We start from the raw sequence: 20,040 nt of genomic DNA, 5'->3' as shown, positions 1-20,040 counted from the left end.
GCGGTCTTGGAAAAATGCTTGCTTTTAGGATTTCTGAAAGCATACCTTTTTGTGTCTGCAGTATGGACTGCAAACGATGAGAAGTAAAATTCAGTGAGACAATCATTCACACACACACACACACACACACACACACACACACACACACACACACACACACACACACACACTCTTCAAAAATTTCCAGCTTCTTTGATATGAATATCAGATGATGTGTACAGGTGAAAAAAAGGTGGTAATTAAATGGTTGGAACTAGCAAATTTCATTTCAAAGTATCTTGTGAACAAGCTTCATAACTACATAAAGTTACACGCTTTTATAAAGTTCATAACAAAATGTATTTTTGTATTTCATAGCAACATCATATTCTCGGCAACAGCAAGATTGAAAAGAAAATTGTCCAATGCTTGTGGAAAATTCTTCTCACGGAGTGTTTCAACTGAGACCATCATCTTCCCATCTGGTGTAGTTACAGTTGCCAGTGATCTGCAACAACACAAAAATGTCAAGCACAGGAAAAAAAATTTCTTCCCTGTCACATGCTTAGCAACAGCCTAGCTTGATGTTACTACACTGAGTGAAACTGCAAGCGGGCTCTGTTCACACACAAATTTAGCTAACATGTAGACTGTGTGTTAAACATGATCGACAAAAATTCACAAAATATAAGTTTTTTTCTGTTCTGTAGGTTTTTCCATTTTTAAGTGAATTGTAATTTATACCCCAATGAAAAATTAAAATAATACGATTCTAGTGAAAGTTAAGGGGATACGGAATCACCTATCCCCGCAATGTTAATATATGCCTACTATAGGGAACATTTTCTCACAAACTACTGGAGACAGAGAGGTAAAAATTTTACTGTATGTGCATTCATATGTTACAACAATACTGAAACAACAGTTTATTGTCAAAGTATTTTCTTACAGAGATATTGTACATTTATTTTTAAGTAAATTTTTTCCATCGCTTTTTACTAGACTATCACCCCTAAGTCTTTTGTAAATCAAGTAATTAAAAAATCGTTGTTTCAGTATGTAATAGGGACCTATGTCACTACGTCATAAAAATTTCAGACTTCTAGGTTGACCAGTACCTGAGATAATGTTCCTAGATGAAGTAAAAAGTAAACTTACGGGAAACGGAGAAAGAAGATTAAAACATTCCTGATCCGTAGCTAATACCCCCTTCACAGTCTTCATAATCATCTTCAAGTCTTCTTTTGGCACCCCTCTGCACCTGTCTTGCTTTTTTCACTAATGTCTTGATTATATTATCAGCATGCCTTAGTCTGTGCTGATCTAAAAAGAACATAGCACGTACCGTACGGGAACCAACACACATACCCAACTTTTGAAGGACCTGGCATTTAGTTATATTTCCAAGATTGAAGGTTGCCACAGCATCATACACACCAAAATGTAGTGTATTAATTCCGACAAACACTGTTTTTGGGAGACGATGCCATATCACACTATTCAAGCACTCGTTGGGGTTCTGCGTTTTTCCGTGAAGACATTTCATCAGAAGACTTCTGTCAGCCAGATCTCTGAAAATGGGCTTTATTTCTGCCATGATGGCTGATGGTAGACTGTGGTGGTGAATGTATTTCTCTCCTGTTGTTAGTCCCCTATTGTATTTACACCAGCTGTTTTCACCTTTGGGGCACAAACCATGTTGTGGATGCTCATCCGTGGATGCGGTGTGGAAATATAAAGCCCATATAGCTCTCCTCATTTCTTCAAGATTGCCTGTATTTTGCCTGATTGCAAGGCCATAGCAGTTCTGAATGTGGTCTATTATGGAATCAGTCAATCTTCCTCTGCCATCCAAGGTTTTCCCATCATCTAGTTTTTTCCCTTTCATAACTGATTTTAACCTTCTCAGCCTGGCACCCATTCTCTTCTGCACATGTCCTATACATTCAAGTTTGCTTATATTTACACTGTTCCCATATGGTTTGCTTTCCAAAACTTCTTTGAATGCTTTAGAGTCACCATCTCCCAGATATTTGACATAGCGAACATTATACCACTGTGAAGAGCGATGAAAAATTTTCTTCACCCCAGCAACCTCCATGCCACCACTACTACCATAATAATTAGCAATACAGTCATCACTGTGTTCATTTTTCAGCCTGCCTGTGCACCTACAGTATTTAGACATTATTGCAACATCAATAACCTTGCCAGTATCAACACTAGTTGCTGTTACAACACCATTGTTGGAGGTGTGGCCCCTTTTCTGCCACGTGCCATCAAACGCCACTGTGAGGTCACGACTGCCGTCATTTTCTTCCACTGCTTCTTCCACAGCAACCTGCATTGACTTCTGTGCTACATCTTCAACTGCAGATCCTAGTACATAATTGTAAGCTTCAAACTTTGAAGGTGCACTTGGAAGATTTAGAACACCACATAGCATATCACCAGCTGCTTTGCCCTTACCAATTGCTCGCAATCCATAAACTAACCTAATATTCACACTATAAAGTTCAGTTTTCTCGTATCCATTATTTACAGTTACTGAAACCGAACTTGGAAACTTACAGCTGTATTTACAAACACTGCATATTAAATTAAACTGGGCAGCCAGGCCAACATGGGATTCTACTTTCAGAGAAACGTTTCCATGACATTTTTTGCAGCACAAACTGTTTTCAAGAGCTTCACACAATATATTCGTATCAATGAGTTCAAAAACTTCATTCCCTCTATCAAGTAAATTATATTTCTCTTCCAAATCTCTTAGTTTTTTATGAGAAGCACTGTTTTCATTTGGTGTAAGTTCGTTCGGCAAATCAGTAATAAGTGGATTCACATTTTCCAACAGTGATGATGATGAACTGCTTTGCTTTGCTAATGAATCATTATTTCTTTTCTTTTGCCAGTTCACACGCTTTTTAAATACTTTTGCTTTAGCTCTAGGCATTTTCACTGCGAAAATGAAGCACTAAATACGAAATAACTCAACAACAACTACTTTCTTATATCACACTGTTTACAAAACAGTCCCGCCACAAAGTCAAAGAGTAACTTGAGGAAACCAGAGAGAAACATTTTCGGGCAACTAGTGTATAAATAGTCGCTGGAAACCGGGATATTTGAATTCATGTCACTTTAAAGGTACTGCCAAAAAGTTCATGATCAGCCACGAGAGACGTGTATAACTAAAGCGCAATACCCGATCTCACAAATATATAAAAATAAAATAGTTATAATTGTAGTAGAGCTATGTATGATACGTCATTTTAAAGAGGAAACATGGCAGAATATAATACGCCAATTAAAAAAAATTCGATTTTTTAACCCAAAATCCGATTCCGTATCTCCTTAAGTGTTTCAATCTCATTTGTATTGTACCTTAGATTCTGTAGAAGATCTCTCGTCTTTTCAGCAAGCTCTCTGATCATCTGTGCTTCTGTAATATTAGGCTGGTCTGCCAGCTGTACCATGAAGACTGCTATGTCTTTGTGTGTTTTAGTCATAGCCATACTTTCTGTAACAATTATTTAAAACAGAAAACTTGATACCATGATTAACGATATCATGAAGAATTGAGTAATTACTAGAGGACATAAAACTGATGACACTATTCATCTAATATAACAACTTAGCAATGAAAATAATTTTTAACAAATCTACTCACCAAGCAGTGGCTGGAGAAAACAGACACATATGCAAGGATTCGGAGCCAGTGACTCCTCTTGGCAGAAGGGTTGCAGAGGAAGGAAGAAGGGTGAAGGAAAAGAACTGGAGAGGTTTAGGAAAAGGAGTCTTTCCTTCTCATCCGATCCAGTTAGTCTCACCTGATCTGGTGTTTTGGGTGACTTTCCCAAACACTAACCCTTTTAATAAAGCTCACTAGTCCTTTTCCTTCACCCCTCTTCCTTCCCCTTCAAGCCTTCTGCCAGAAGAAGGGGCCACTGACTCCGAAAGCTTGCATACATAAAACCTTTTTTTGTGTGTGTGCTCTCTCATCATCACTTGGTGAGTAGATACGTTATGTAATGTAATTGGATAAATAAACAAACAGTTTGATATTTTAAAAAGGAAATCAACATAACTACAGCATCACTCATTCTGTCATCAGCACTAATAATAAAACTGTGAAAATGTCATGTCTGTCTGAAGACACAAAACTACTCATGAATTTTCATGAGGTTTTCGCAGGCAACTTCAGCGTACCTTGGGGCACTGTACAGGCCTTATTTCACAAAAATCTGATCATGGAAAAAAGATATATTAGTTGAAAGTTTTAGTTTTATCCTTACTAATATTAAAAATGTGAAAGGAACTTTGTCTGTTATGTTTTCAAGATCGACTTGCTGAAACGATTTTGATGAAATTTGGAATGGAAATAGCTTGAATCACGAGGAAGAATATACGCTACTTTATGAGGTGTGTAGTACAAGATATTTATTGATTTGAAGAATATTACCTAAATTAGTGAAAGAAATTTACTCGTTCAAATAGCTATTTACACTTTGACTTTTGATCTTTCTCATATTTGTGAAAATGCTTTTATTGGTTGATATGTGCTATGTGATACGATTCAAAGTAATGAATACAATTCCCCTACAATCTTCAATGTGTTTAATCCATACTTCCATACAATTTGTTCCATAATGTACGAGGGTAATCCCAAAAGTAAGGTCTCCTATTTTTTTTATAAGTACATAAACCTGTTTATTTCTACAATGGTTTACATCAGTTTACAGCTTGAACATTTAGCTACTTTTCGACATAATCACCACTTCTGTCAATGCATTTTTGTAGACGCTGTGGCAGTTTTTGTATGCCCATGTCATACCAGCTCGCCGCCATGCTGTTCAGAAAGTTATGAACCTCTTCTTTCCCCTTGTCATCGGAGCTGAATCGCTGGGACCACAATTAATGCTGACAGGTATGTGAGACTGAAAAACCTCAAACGGGCAATTTTCTCTCTCTCTCTCTCTCTCTCTCTCTCTCTCTCTCTCTCTCTCTCTCTCAGGCTATTCTAATTCGTGTGACCACTGTTAAAACAAGTCAGATGTGGTTGCAGGTCATGCAAAAAGTTGTGCTCCGCTCTCAACTTTGCTCACAAATTATAATGGTGACAACCAGCCATGAAAGCACTACTATTCTGTATCAAAGGTGGGAACATATCCCACTTATGTGACACCAGTTTGTGCAGGATGGCGGGAGTGGGTTAGATGTGGGGTGTCCAGATCAGTAGGGTTCCTCGAAGTAACCAAGTTGTAGATTCAAACAACAATGCCAGAGGGTTTATTCATGATAAAAGGGGTCCAACGGAGGTGTCTGGGGAAGCAATCAACAACTTGGAAAAGTGGCCACTATAGCCAAAGTCCCGGGATGGCATGGGAGTGCGGAAGAGGACCATGTTAGCATGTCAGAGGCTGGTGTGGTTGAGAATGAAGTGATCATGTTATATCCCCTGGCTATCCACATCCGGCCCATCATGTGATTTCCCTCTCACACATCTATTGGCCAGGGAGTGTGAATGACATCCACCTAATGCACACCCCAATCAGAAATCCTTACCATGTGAGCAACAACAGGTCAGCAGCATGTGCTGAAGCCATGGGTGGACTGTGAACAGTTTCCACAGCATCTCAACTTGAAGTAAAGGAATGTTGAGCAACGGTGTGCACATTCTCTGTGACAACACTTGCCCACAGATCGCTTGGCTAACCGTTGCGCTTCTGCAACAGTTTCAGTGGAACATAATCACCCACCCGCCCACCCTATAGTCCTGACTTGGCACCCAGTGACTATAACCTGTTCCCTAGATTAAAAGAACATTTGGCTGGAAAGCGATTCAGCTCCGACAACAAGGTGAAAGAAGAGGTTCCTAGCTTTCTGAACAGCATGGCAGCAAGCTGGTATGACATGGGCATACAAAAATTGGCACAACGTCTACAAAAATGGTGATTATGTTGAAAAATACCTAAATGTTCAAGCCGCAAACTGATGTAAACCATTGTAGAAATAAACAGGTCTATGTACTTACAACAACAACAACAACAACAACAACAACAACAAAATAAATAAATAAATAAAAAAAATTGACATTACTTTTGGGATTACCCTCGTACATGTTGCGTACTGTATAGCTCCTGCTATAGTACAATGCATAGATGCGCGCTCCTGTCCATGCCCCTCTGTGTACTCTCTGCTCAGCAGCGACTCTGCACATCATGAGCTATACTTACCCGACTAGGCATGCACGCATGCACAATCATCACAAAATATTGTATGGGTGCCCTTGATTAACATAATATCAGACTGATCAAACATTTAGAAGAAACCTGTTGCATTTTGCTCTCACACAGGAAGCAATGAAAGTGAAGTTATAGACTCACCTTTTGCATGAGGCGCTACTGTAATCTCTCTAGCTGGGAGATTCACTAACAAATCAAACAAATCCAGTCGGGAACATACAGCACTATCTTTGCATCCAGCTATATAGTAAGTGTTACTCTGCAAGATAATAAAAGTGCATACTTTATTATTCTGGGAGAGAATCCAGTTCCGAATTCATAAAACTGATGTGCTACAAAAATTAATGCAGATTTTGTGAAACTGAGTTTAACTATGAGCACATAAGAGATTTCACCCATTTATGTATCATTTGCACTATGCATTAACATTTATATTTATATCCAATAACTCATCCGAAAATGTGTACAATTTTGTATTTGCGATAATCATGAGAAACGCTGGCTGCAAGAAGAAGAAAAATGTGATCAACAATTATATTTGCAAAGAGGCTGCCAACAGTCAGCTGAACAGGAATTAAAATAATAGCCAATCTTTAATAATAACCACTAATTCACACATCCAATACAATTACCATGCAGGAATTACAGACACACATCTGCCAACAAAAATACATGTACATTGTTAGTGTAATTGGAAACAAAACAAAAAAAACTCTGTTCTGGCCCACAAAGTGCAAACCCAAGTAATATCAATGTAATCAGTGTCATCTGCTTTGGAGCTCAAAGTATGCATTAGTAAAGTGTTGTAACTTACAAATTCTGTAATTTATTCTGACAAAATTCTCAAGTAATTTAATCCCTGCTGACTGCACAACATGTTGGGCAGGAATTCAGATGATTAATAAGCAGCAATTTTTAGTTTTCTTGATCAGATAAATGCCTTTAAATGCAGATCTTTCCACTTTTCGAGTTACCTACATGATTAGACTCTGTATATCATACATCATATACATATATCATATACTGCAATTGTTCGTTTCTGACACGTCACTACTTCTGTTATCGATGGTTTTCTCAATTATAAATTAGCACATTTTTCACTTCCAGTCTGGCATTAAAGCAATGCTTGTTGTATCCATAAAATTTGCAAGTTCTGAGTTACTACATGTTTTATATTGATGCATCATCCACTATATTACAAATCACAAGTGAAGTCATGTCATGATCTACTCAAATGAAGTCAATATTAAGGAGGATGTTCACTTAATAGTGCAAAAGTTACTCACCAACACAACATGCATTATTACACCTGGTATTTCACAGGAAAGAAATGTTCCAAAGGCTCATTGATACTGTACTACCAATGCCTTATTTTTTAAATATCAAATCTGCTTGCAACTTCATTGTAACAAATGTAAACTTAGTCTTGCATTAATAGCAAACTTACCACACACGGGGAAGCCAGTAAAATTAGGATTTAATGCTCTATCAACAAGGTCATTGGAACAAAGCACTGTACAGGAGCCACCTGCCTGGAAGGGGTAGTGGAAAAAAAAAAAAAAAAAAAAAAAAAAAAAAAAAAAAAAAAAAAAAAAAGCCACTGAAAACTTTCATTCCTTTACTTCAAGTTGAGATGCTGTGGAAACTGTTCACAGTCCACCCATGGCTTCAGCACATGCTGCTGACCTGTTGTTGCTCACATGGTAAGGATTTCTGATTGGGGTGTGCATTAGGTGGATGTCATTCACACTCCCTGGCCAATAGATGTGTGAGAGGGAAATCACATGATGGGCCGGATGTGGATAGCCAGGGGATATAACATGATCACTTCATTCTCAACCACACCAGCCTCTGACATGCTAACATGGTCCTCTTCCACACTCCCATGCCATCCCGGGACTTTGGCTATAGTGGCCACTTTTCCAAGTTGTTGATTGCTTCCCCAGACACCTCCGTTGGACCCCTTTTATCATGAATAAACCCTCTGGCATTGTTGTTTGAATCTACAACTTGGTTACTTCGAGGAACCCTACTGATCTGGACACCCCACATCTAACCCACTCCCGCCATCCTGCACAAACTGGTGTCACATAAGTGGGATATGTTCCCACCTTTGATACAGAATAGTAGTGCTTTCATGGCTGGTTGTCACCATTATAATTTGTGAGCAAAGTTGAGAGCGGAGCACAACTTTTTGCATGACCTGCAACCACATCTGACTTGTTTTAACAAGTGCTGAGAAATGTGTGGGCCCTGTCCACACATGAAGTGGATTCCACCAACAATGCACATTCAGCACATACGTGTGCTAACACGCACATCAAATGTGTATGAGCTGTCTCTGGCTTGCGCTTGTTCCCTGCAAATAGTAGCCACCACACTGCTGCCAGGCCAACACTGCCCACCATAACATTGCCTGTTGCTGCTGTTCCACTGCCCAATAAAAGGCTGCATCCAGTACTGTTGTTGCCTGGCCTTGCCATGGCCATTAGGGGCTAGGTGATGGTATGAGCTTTGTCACCATCCCATCACCACTGTCTAAAAGTCATGGTGTCCATGCCACCATCTTCACACGACGCTACTAATGTGAATGTTATTAGCCACTGCTTTTGCATCCTGTCACTGATCTTCCGCTGAATTGACATTGAATGTTCTCCCTGTAAGGTTTGTTTTTCATCTCTTGCTTTGCAGACATGCTTGTGTGTGTATGTGCGGATGGATATGTGTGTGTGTGTGTGCGCGCGCGCGCGCGCTCGCGCGCGATGTATACCTGTCCTTTTTTTCCCCCTAAGGTAAGTCTTTCCGCTCCCAGGATTGGAATGACTCCTTATCCTCTCCCTTAAAACCCACATCCTTTCGTCTTTCCCTCTCCTTCCCTCTTTCCTGATGAAGCAACCGTTGGTTGCGAAAGCTGGAATTTTGTGTGTATGTGTGTCTATCGACCTGCCAGCACTTTTGCTTGGTAAGTCACATCATCTTTGTTTTTACATATATTTTTCCCACGTGTAACGTTTCCCTCTATTATATTCATTTTTCATATTAGGTGCATTGTGCTGCCACCTACTGCCAGTTACTCCATATCAGCGACTCAGTAGATGTTAGACATCATGAGAGGGCAGAATGGGGTGCTCCATGGAACTCACGGACTTCGAACGCGGTCAGGTGATTGGGTGTCATTTGTCATGCATCTGTACGCAAGATTTCCACACTGTTAAACATCCCTAAGTCCATTGTTTCCAATGTGATAGTGAAGTGGAAATGAGAAGGGACACACACAGCAAAAAAGCATACAGGTTGACCTCATCTGTTGATTGAAAGACCGCCGACAGGCATCCACTTCTCTCCATCATGAATTTCTGTATTTCCGAAAGTGAAATTCTGTATTCATTATGTCACACGTTGCCACGACATAACCTCTTCCCCACACAGCGGTACTGACTGAAAAAAATTTAATTCCTTGGTACAGCTACAGCCACTGTAACCTCCATTTCCAGATATCCCTTGCAAAGGTGCCTTTGTAAACCGCCTCAACAAATTTTACCCGAGTGTTGGCCAAAAGGCAACTACAGCAAACAGCAATCAATGAGCATGTGCCCCTGCCCCTGACCCCCCCCCCCCCTCCCCCAGATATTTACACGCAGTTATAGCATTATTCGTATGACTTTCAACTATGAATGATGAATGTAAATTGAAGGTGAGTGTATTAGCGATTTTCAATCTAGAGAAGCAATTACTTCAAGAAAATACAATTGTACAAACCACTATACTTGTCAATGTTTGTATCAAAGTGAACTTTCCTTAATGGATCTGTTAGGTTTTATATGAGTAATTTTGTTCCTAGTGAATAAATAAGTGCTGGACAGAGTGTTGCAGTGAATAAGGAGTAGTTTCAAATACAAATGGCAAGGGATAGCTCAAGCCTAAATGACCTTTAGCCACAGTGTCACAACTTGCAGTGGCAAGGGGTAGAACTAATTTAAATCCCCATAACTTACGGTTATAGTCAAAATAAAACATTATTAAACCTCTCTTTTACTATGTGAACATTTCTCCGGGGCTCCCACTAATAAGTGCTGGACAGAATGTTGCAGTTATAGAGACCTCCCATGGGGTGATACCAACAGGGCATACACCACCAGTCACCAAACCACTGTTGCATAGCTAAACCCTGCAGCCATACACAGTGGTGGGCCCTGCGCCACTTGCCACCAATGCATTGCAACTTTCATCCCAAATGCAATATTCAGCCCACTGCTGCAACCCACTGCACCTCCTCCCTGTCAACCAGTTCATTCATTGTATATTTTGAGTCAGGAAAATTTTTGTCAGCAACACTACCTTTAAATGATTCAAATATGTGTGATACATAAACACATTGAAACATATAACAAATCTGTACATCTACCCCTGAAACTCAATTGGATATTACACTCCCTCTGCCCCCAGCTTGTAGGGTCCACCTTCTACAAAATGGATTTCCAAACTGCAAATATGTTGCAATATCAGCTGTACGTTGTAATGTAATATACAAACACTATAGAAACATAAACATAATGTGAACCATTGGTAATCTATCTTATTTTTATTGGTAGTGGTTGTCTTAACTATCACTTATATTTAAAACTATTGTTCATACCCAAGATTTTCCATTATCGTATCAAACAAACACTAAGTTCTCTTCACTTCAAGACATTTAGTGTAACTCCTGTTCTAGAAAAGTTTTACTATTAAAATTCAGTTTCCATAAGTGATCACAGTAGTTAAAGCATTTACCTTCAGATCAAGAATTTCTTCAGGGGTGTTATCAACCCATGGATGGAGTATATCATTTGATTTTCGATGCCACATCATAGCAGGGAAAGTACGGATCCACTGCAGCACAAAAAGAAAAATCATATACACAAAGTGTTTCTGCACAGCAGTTATGCACATGCGTGCGTGCGCGTGCACACACACACACACACACACACACACACACACACACACACACGCCAGAGAGAGAGAGCACACTTGGATGATGGGAAAAATCACATAGCAATGCATGGTCAGAAACGCTTTCCTGGTATGGAACTGACCACACAAAACGCAAGAAAGGAAGGACATTGACAGGGTGAGAAAACTTATTTATTATGCTTAGTACAGTAGAGACCAAGCAATAAGAACCAAAATAAACTGTGGTTGCCATCAAAGAAGGTGTTCAAAGTTACAAGTACAGATCTTTATGTAGGCCTCACATCACCAGTGGGTGGAAGATCTGATGTTCTGGAAAATACCACGCATGTTCCACACTCGCCTAGCAGCTCACGGTGTGTGCAACAAGTTCCTCGGCACTGTTAATAGGGGTTTTGTACACCAGGGTCTTGACATTTCCCTAGACAAATTAGTCAAGTCCAAGTGAGGTCTGGCAATCTCACTGGCCAATGCACCAGACCACCCTGCCCAATCCAATGTTGTCAGTAAATTGCATTCAGATGGGGACTCACATCATGCCTGTAATGTGAAGGGCCTCCATAATGCTGAAACCATATAGTATATGGCATCTCAGTGGGAACATGTGCATCGTAAAATAGCTGTGGCAATACAGTGTGTTTATAAATTATAAATTAAACAATGGAAAATCTAAGATGATACAATGACAATATTATGAAAAGGATACACTGCTACTTGCCATACAGTGAAGATGTTGAGACACAGACATGCGTAACAAAAAAAGCTACTAAACACACAAGCTTTCGGCCAGAAGGCCTTCTTTTTCAATAAAAAACAGACACACACACACATTCATGCAAACGCAGCTCAGCACACATGACCACTGCTTCTGGCTTTTCATAACATTGTGTGTACAAATTAGTTATACAAAAGTAACCTTTAATTGTGAAAAGGGTAAATAACTTACAGAAATGTTTGATACAGCACTCAATGCAGCACACCAAGTTTTATTCCTGCCTAACAGTCAGTTCCCAACATTCCCGCTACATGGCAAAGGTGAACGAGTTATTCCAACAATCATGGAGTCGTATAATGGTGCACAGTATGTGCAGTGCTGTTTGCGGTTTCATGAATCCAAATTTACTACTACAGCCTAGAGACAATTCAGGACTAAATATGGCAAGCCACCTCAAATAGAAACTGTTTCACTGAAATTGGCTGTGTGCCACACACAACGATGGGTCAAGGTCAGCCAGTAGTCTCTGAACCTGGGTTATTACAACACATTCGCATTTTGATCATGCAACACCAAAGGCCTCAACTTTTCCCTCAACGCTGTCATTTAGCAGAGAGACATTGTAAGACACATGATGCAATTAAATCTGGCCTGGAGGGTTGCAAACATAAACTCGCCACATTGTCTAAAATACACATTAGTTCCCTATTAAATTTATTCTTCTACTTTATGCCTAGGATACTAACAGCTGCACAGTATGAATGTCTGGATTGGACATTGGAATCTACCCCTGTTGATTCCCTTAATCCTCAGTACTCTGTAATTAAAGGCTTCGCACCCCTACGGTTCTTAGTAGTCAGCATTTGCAGGATAGTACAATTTAAAATCCATCACTATCGTCTGCCCATTCTCATTCCCATGAACTCACACATTCACAAAAAACCCTCAAATAACAAAACTGAATCTACTGTAATTGTACAAAATGTGTTGTTAAGATTCAAGGAAAATAACAATGCAGTTGCTCAAATACTGCGAGATAAAATATGTACAAAGTTCATCACATCACCACTAATGGTACAGCAGCTGGAAAATTTATTGATGGCTCTTCATGACCTTATTTGTACCATACAGATATTACTACAACACAGCACTGCTCATTGGTGGACACAATTTTTAAAAATCTGAAACCTGTGTATTGTAAAATATGTTCCTGACAAGCTGATGCATAACATTAGTGTCTTAAAATGTGACAGTCTCTCAAATGGACAGACCGGCAAACATACACTTACAATGAGCATAAGCCAACTGCACGAGTCTTTAATGAAAGAAATTCTCTCCCTATTTTTATTCAAATATCAAATCATTCATTTTAGAACTTCACAGGTTAACAGGTTGAGTTTCAAAGTGATTACAAGAGTGTCGATTTTTTTTTTGGGGGGGGGGGGGGGAGGGGGGGGTGCGTGCTGTGAAACAATTAGTTAAAATAAGTTGCTACTGTTCATGTTAAAAATTTATTCCTTACTATTGACTTCCAGATTAACTACTTCACAGAAGTTAGAAATGTACCAATAGTGTTGGCAATTTTTGCATTACGTGCTGCAGTTGACAACTATTTATGTGGTGAATGATAGGAAGTAAACACAATGAATTATGAGATGAACAATTAGACAAGACGGATGAACCAATGAGAAAGTAGTGTTGAATAAAGATCATCATCATAATGGGCAGAGTATGAAATAACATGGCAGCATAATGGAATATACTGTGCAGAAGGTTGTCATATAAAATAGACTATTCCATCAAATTTGAACTGCACTCTTAGTTCATGGATAACCACAATCTTGGAAGTTTGGACATTTCAAAAGAACCTCCACAAAGTTTTCTGAAACCTCATTGGGCTATGCAACAGATCAGTCCATTTCCACAGCCACTTTTCCTCCAGTCACATTTGCTGGCATCACCAACCCAGAACCAAACAATAACATTGGAATATGAAATAATATCCCAAGGAACATACAATACACGCAATACACGTGAAAACCAGTTATCAACTTTATAACCATAATAGCCACATCAAAAACCGACAGTCTCATGCTACACATGTCAAAAACAAAAGTAATCATGGCTTGGTGAGTAGATTTTTTTATGTATCCAATTATATATGATAGTTTCAAAAGTAATCAGTTCGTATCTTCTATCTAAATAAGTCATTAGATTCAGAGACTCCTGGTCTACTCCATAGTATCACCTGGTTCGCTATGACCAACAGGAACAAATTACCAATAGTAGCATGCAATGCAAGAGCCGCTGACACTGTAAGTGGACTTTGACCTCACAGAACACCTGCTGATTTTGACTTACCTTCAACAGTGCTTCCAAGCTGTGATGGTAAACAATGATCCTCTTCTTCAGCAGCAGGCCAGTATATATTAATATTGATTCTAAACCAAATGTCTGTATCAGCTCTGCAATTGAGAGAGGTAATTACAAGTTAGTGAGCACACTGTGAAAATTATTTTACTCTCATTGCAGGTCACTAAGTGTATACACAGAATGTACCAGAACCCTACCGATAAACTTTCAGAGCTTGTTCAGGGTCATCTACTAAGTGTTTTGGTACAAGGAACAAATGGTGACTGGTGGTCTCTTACATAGTAATTACATTTTGTTTGGCTTCTTGCCCCAGTTAGCTTTGAACATGTATTGCACTGAAAACAGCGCATAACATTGCAAACGCCGACGGTATGCACTATGTGTCAAGTTTACATTCACTCACAGTACCTGATGTTGACAACAATGTAGCGCTTCTATTTGAGCACAAGTTTGCATCAATTACTGCTCAGTTCTGTTGGGGATTTTGTCTTCTGGTGGTGTTAGTTGTGCATTAACAGTTATACACAGCAATATTATGGACAGGCTTACTGATGAAGAGTGGTCCGAAATGCAGCTCTTGCATGGGTTCACTGTAAACAATGGAAAAGCAGCACACCAACAATACACTGAACTGTCCCTGGATTGACAGCAACCACATCACAGTAATTTTGCATATGTATGTAGGTGCCTATGAGGAACTGGAACTTTCCACTTTAGAATGTAAGTTGCTGGCTATGTGAGGTACGCTAGAACACAACACCTAATATAGAAGAGAATGTGTTACACACAATTGGTGAGACTCCTGCCTCTAGTAGCCAGCATGTTGCATGAGCTCTGAATAAAAGCCGATAAACTGTATTGAAAGTCTGCATCTGTATCATCCACATATACATCATACAGTCTAACAGTGTGTGGCAGAGGGTATTCCTAGTACCACAAACTGATCCCCCCTTCCTTGTTCCACTCACTAATGGCATGTGGGAAGAATGACTGTTAGCAAGACTCTGTATTAGCTCTAATTTATTGAATTTTCTTGTCATGGCCATTTCACAAGGTATTTGTGGGAGGAAGTAATATGTTGTCTGACCCTTCCCTTTTTTGTGATTTTAGGTTGCACAACTATAGTGGTCATTAGCGCCCAGACTAAATTATGAATGCACTGCGAGACACAATGTTAAAACAGCAACTAAAAAGGACAACACTATAAAAGGCACATTAACAGGCAAGGGATTAAAAGAAAACAGCATAATCAAATGTCCTTAGACAGGTTTGTCAAGTGGATAAAACGAAGAACGTGAGTAGCCGCTCCTGGGTCATCCGCTAAAACTTCATACAGAGTACATGGCAGGCCAAGATCAATGCGCAGCGTATTAAAATTTGGACAGGACATTAAAATGTGGCGTACCGTCAGCAATTGCCCACATGGATAGAACGGCACCAGTGCAGCCGTCAGCAGATGGTGGTGGCTGAACTGGCAGTGTCCAATCCGTAACAGGGCCGAAACGACCTCCTCCTGCCGAGAAGGGCGTGAAGAGGTCGTCCAAGCCATGGGAAGAGGTTTCAAGGCCCGAAGCTTGTTTTCAGTAAGTGTAGACCAATCAACATGCCACAGTGATAAAATACACTGACAAATGACCCTGTTAAAATCAGATGAAGGCACACAACAAGAAGCTGTCCGAGGCTGGAGGACCGCAGCCTTGGCCGCAGCATCTGCAGATTCGTTTCCAGGGATACCGACATGGCCAGGAACCCACAGAAAGGTAACCGGAGAACTGTCATCCGCCAGCTGCTGAAGAGAGCATTGGATACGGTGCACAAAAGGGTGAACCGGATACGAATCACTGAGGCTCTGGATGGCGTTCAGGGAATCAGAGTAGATGACATAAGCAGAATGTCGGTGGCGACAGATGTAAAGAACAGCCTGATAGAGGGCCAATAGCTCAGCTGTGAAGACCGAACAATGGCCATGGAGCCAGTATTTGAAACTGTGTGCCCTGACAATAAAAGAACACCCGACACAGTCAATGGTCTTAGAGCCATCTGTATAAATGAAGATCATATTAATGAACTGCGAATGAAGTTTGACAAACCGCGAGCGGTATACCGAAGCTGGGGTAATCTCCTTTGCTAGCGAGCTGAGTTCAAGGTGAACGTGAACCTGAGCCTGGAGCCAAGGTGGAGTCTGGCTCTCGCCCACTCTAAAGGTTGCAGGGAGCGGAAAATCAAGTTGCTGAAGGAGGCGGCGAAAGTGAACTCCAGGGGGTAGCAGGGCAGATACATACAACCCGTATTGACAGTCGAGAGAGTCGTCAAAAAAGGAACGATAAGAACGGGTGGTCGGGCATTGACAATAGCCGACAGGTATACCGACAAAGCAGTATATTGCGCCAGTAGGTTAGTGGCAATTCACTGGCTTCAGCATGAAGAATCTCGAAGGGACTAGTATAGAACGCTCCGATATGACCCTTCCCGAAAAGCGTTCTCTAGACATTTCAATAGTAAATCTCTCCGTGATGCATAACACCTCTCTTGTTATGTCTGCTACTGTAGTTTGCTGACCATCTCTGCAATGTTCTCGCAATGAGTAAACAATCATGTGATGAAACGTGCAACTCTTTACTGCATCATCTCTCCCCCTCTCTCTCTCTCTCTCTCTATCCCCCATATTAGCCCTACTCAGTACGGATCCCAGACTGATGGAAATTACTCAAGAATCAATTGAACAAGACCTCATAAGCCACTTCCTTCAAGAATGAGTTACATTTCCTTAAGGTTCTCCCTATGAATCTCAGCTTAACACCTGCTTTTCCTAATATTTGTTTTATGTGGTCATTCAACTTCAGGTCATTCTGGATAGTTACTCCATGAGGTTTTAGGGCAGATGCTGTTTCCAACAATTTGTCTGCAATAGCATTTTTGTGCAGTAGTGGATTTCTTTTCCTACATGTGTGTGTATATATGTTATATTTATTTACGTTCAGGGTCAACTGCCAAGACTGCGCCATTCATTAATCCTTTGTAGGTCATTTTGCAAACTGATATTGTCTTCTGGTGTTTCTACTTTCTTATAGACTACTGCATCATCTGTGAACAGTCTTAAGGAATTCCAACATTTCTACTAGATAATTTAAATACATTACAAACAGTAATGGTTCTATCACACTTCCTCAGGATACTCCTGAAATTACTTTTACATCTGTCTATTCCATTCCATTAAGAGTGACTTGTTGAGTTCTATTTGCAAGGAACTCATGAACCAAGTCACAAATCTGGTCCAATACTCAGAAAGACAGTATTTTTGTTTTTACTAAATAGCTGTGTGGGATGGTAACAAGTGCCTTCCTGAAGTCTAGGAACACAGCATCAACCTCATCACCACTGTCTACAGCGCTACGAATATCACGGAGGAGCAAAGCAAGTTGACTTTAATAAGATCTCTGTTTGCAGAATCCATGCTCATTTTTATAGAGGAGATCTTATTTTTCCAAAACAAAAGTCATAATTCTTGAGCATAATATTTGTTCCGTAACTCTACAACATATAGATTTTAATGATAAAGGTGTATAATTGTGTCCATCTGTCCTACAACCCTTCTTTGAGATGGGAATGACCTGTACTTTTCTTCCAGTTGCTACGTACATATCCAGTGATCTACAATAAACTGCTGCTAGAAGGGGAGCAAGTTATTTTGCGAAATCTTTGTAGAAACTTATAGTTGTCACATGTGGACATGATGCCTTTCCACTACTCATTGTAGTTGCTTTTCCACTGTGCAATCGGTTATCTCAGTATCTACCATTTTGACTTTAGTACGATGAGTATAAGGCAGGACCATATCATGACCTTCTGCAGTGAAAGACTGAATTCAGCAGTTCGGCCTTCTCCTGTAATCTTCCATTTCTGTACCAGTTTGGTCACTGAGTGAATGAACAGACGATTTCGAACCACTTACAGATTTTATGTAAGACCAAAACCTCTTAGGGTTTTTAATTGTATCAGTTGAAAATTGTACTTTCAAAGTCATTGATTACTTCTCTCACTGCTCTCCTCCTGCTCATTTTCACTTCACTCAGCTTTTGTTCATCAGCTAGGTTTTGACTTCTCTTGAATCTGTGATCAAGTCCTCTTTCTTCATTTAGCAGTTTTCTAGCATGGTGGGCCTTCCCCAAACCCTAAGACCTTGCTCAGCCCCATACCCGTCTAAGGCGTACTGAATGATGCTTTTCAATTTTATTACATTTGTGCTCTACATATCCTCAGTGTTGAATATTTTATACTGACTACTCAGAATCTCTGAAATTTTTGCCTTGTCACTCTCACTAAGCAAAAGCATCTTCCTACCTTTCTTAACATTCCTTGTTAAACCTGTAAAGTTGCTATCACAGGTGATCCCTGATCCCTTCCTCTATGTTAACTGACTTTATAAGTTCAAGTCTGTCAGTTGCTAGGAGATCCAAGACAGTACCTTCATGAGTTGGTTCTCTAAGAATTTGCATGAAGTAATTTTCGAGAAGGAAATTCAAAATAATATCACACAAATCCCTGTCCCTGGCACCAGTTTTGAAAGCTCGACTCTTTCAATCTATACCGGGCAAGTTGAAGTCACCTGCTATTACAATGGCATGATCAGAAAAGTTATTAATGATATTCTGCACGTTCCCTCTGAAGAGACTACAGATCCTGACCCAGGAGATCTATAAAAGCATCTGATTACCATTTTTGACCAACCTTTGACACTTAACCTCATCCAGATTAATTCACATTTGGAATCCGTGATAGCCTCGCTAAATATTATCAATTTTTTTACTGCAATAATTATGCCGTTATCACTGGCTACTAACCTATCCTTATGACAAATATTCCAATCTGAACTTAGGATTTCATTGCTATTTACTTCCATTTTAAATTAACTTTCTGTTCCTAATGCTGTCTGGGCATTATAACCTTCAATACATGATACTAACCCACTGACCTGTCCTTTGACACTCTTGCAGTTTACTATCATATTAAACTTTCCCATACCTGATCCGCAAGGACGAGCATTTTCCGAGAACTATGTGGCTGATGTCTCTTTGGTTTTGGCAGACAACTCATTGCAGATTCCAAGAAGGGTTCCTCCAACCTAAAAAAGGCCCACATGCTTGCCACATGAAGTCAGCTACCCTAGAAGCTGCTTCCTGTGTGTAGTGCACGCCTGACCTATTAACGGAAAGGGAGGTCCAGCAATTTTCATCTGATACTGTCACAGAGTCACTTGAGCTTCTGGTTTAGACCTTCCATTTTGCTACAAATCAGAGAAGATCCAAACCTTGCAGCCAGTGAACTTCCCATTTTGGGTGGAGTTTGCAAATTGGTTCTTACTGAAACCCCCAGTTTCCCTGCTTCCATGTTATTTACAGACGAGGCCGTGTTTACAAGAGAGGGTATGTCTCACAGTATGAATAGCCCTGTATGGGACGGCGAAAATCCACATGCATTGGTGTTTCAATTCTATCAAAAGATGTTTGCTGTGAATGTATAAGTTAGCTAAAGTGTTGTATTGGAACCCCCAGAAATCTTGCTCGCAATGACACACGGATCTGTAACACAGCCCAAGGTCTAGGTTAGGTTGAGAGATGATACCTTGGTTGTGTTAACAGGTTGACCTGTAGCACATCCAAATGTTTATTTTTCATGCAATATTGAAATTAATTTGACATATTTAATGCAGTTTCTGTTAAAAAACTAAAGATGCATGGAAAATTCAGGAAATTTGTACCAAATAATGGACAACTCTCT

At 40.0% G+C, this 20,040-nt stretch overlaps 1 protein-coding gene across 1 annotated transcript in view; it reads right to left on the bottom strand.

Annotated features, from left to right (window-relative positions):
- Positions 1-239: 239 nt before the first annotated feature.
- Positions 240-20,040, bottom strand: part of LOC124607214 (putative DENN domain-containing protein 10 B) — a 28,439-nt gene continuing 8,638 nt past the window's right edge. Inside the window, exons 4-8 of the mRNA XM_047139484.1 lie at positions 14,251-14,354; positions 10,998-11,096; positions 6,366-6,483; positions 3,364-3,499; positions 240-487 (exon numbers count right to left, since the gene is read on the bottom strand). Of these exons, the coding sequence (XP_046995440.1) occupies positions 352-487; positions 3,364-3,499; positions 6,366-6,483; positions 10,998-11,096; positions 14,251-14,354 (593 nt within the window). The 3' untranslated portion in view covers positions 240-351. The remainder of the gene's footprint in view (positions 488-3,363; positions 3,500-6,365; positions 6,484-10,997; positions 11,097-14,250; positions 14,355-20,040) is intronic.

Source organism: Schistocerca americana, chromosome 3 (genome assembly GCF_021461395.2).
Source record: "Schistocerca americana isolate TAMUIC-IGC-003095 chromosome 3, iqSchAmer2.1, whole genome shotgun sequence".
Taxonomy (NCBI): Eukaryota; Metazoa; Arthropoda; class Insecta; order Orthoptera; family Acrididae; genus Schistocerca; species Schistocerca americana.
This window is presented reverse-complemented; position numbering and strand designations above follow the sequence as displayed.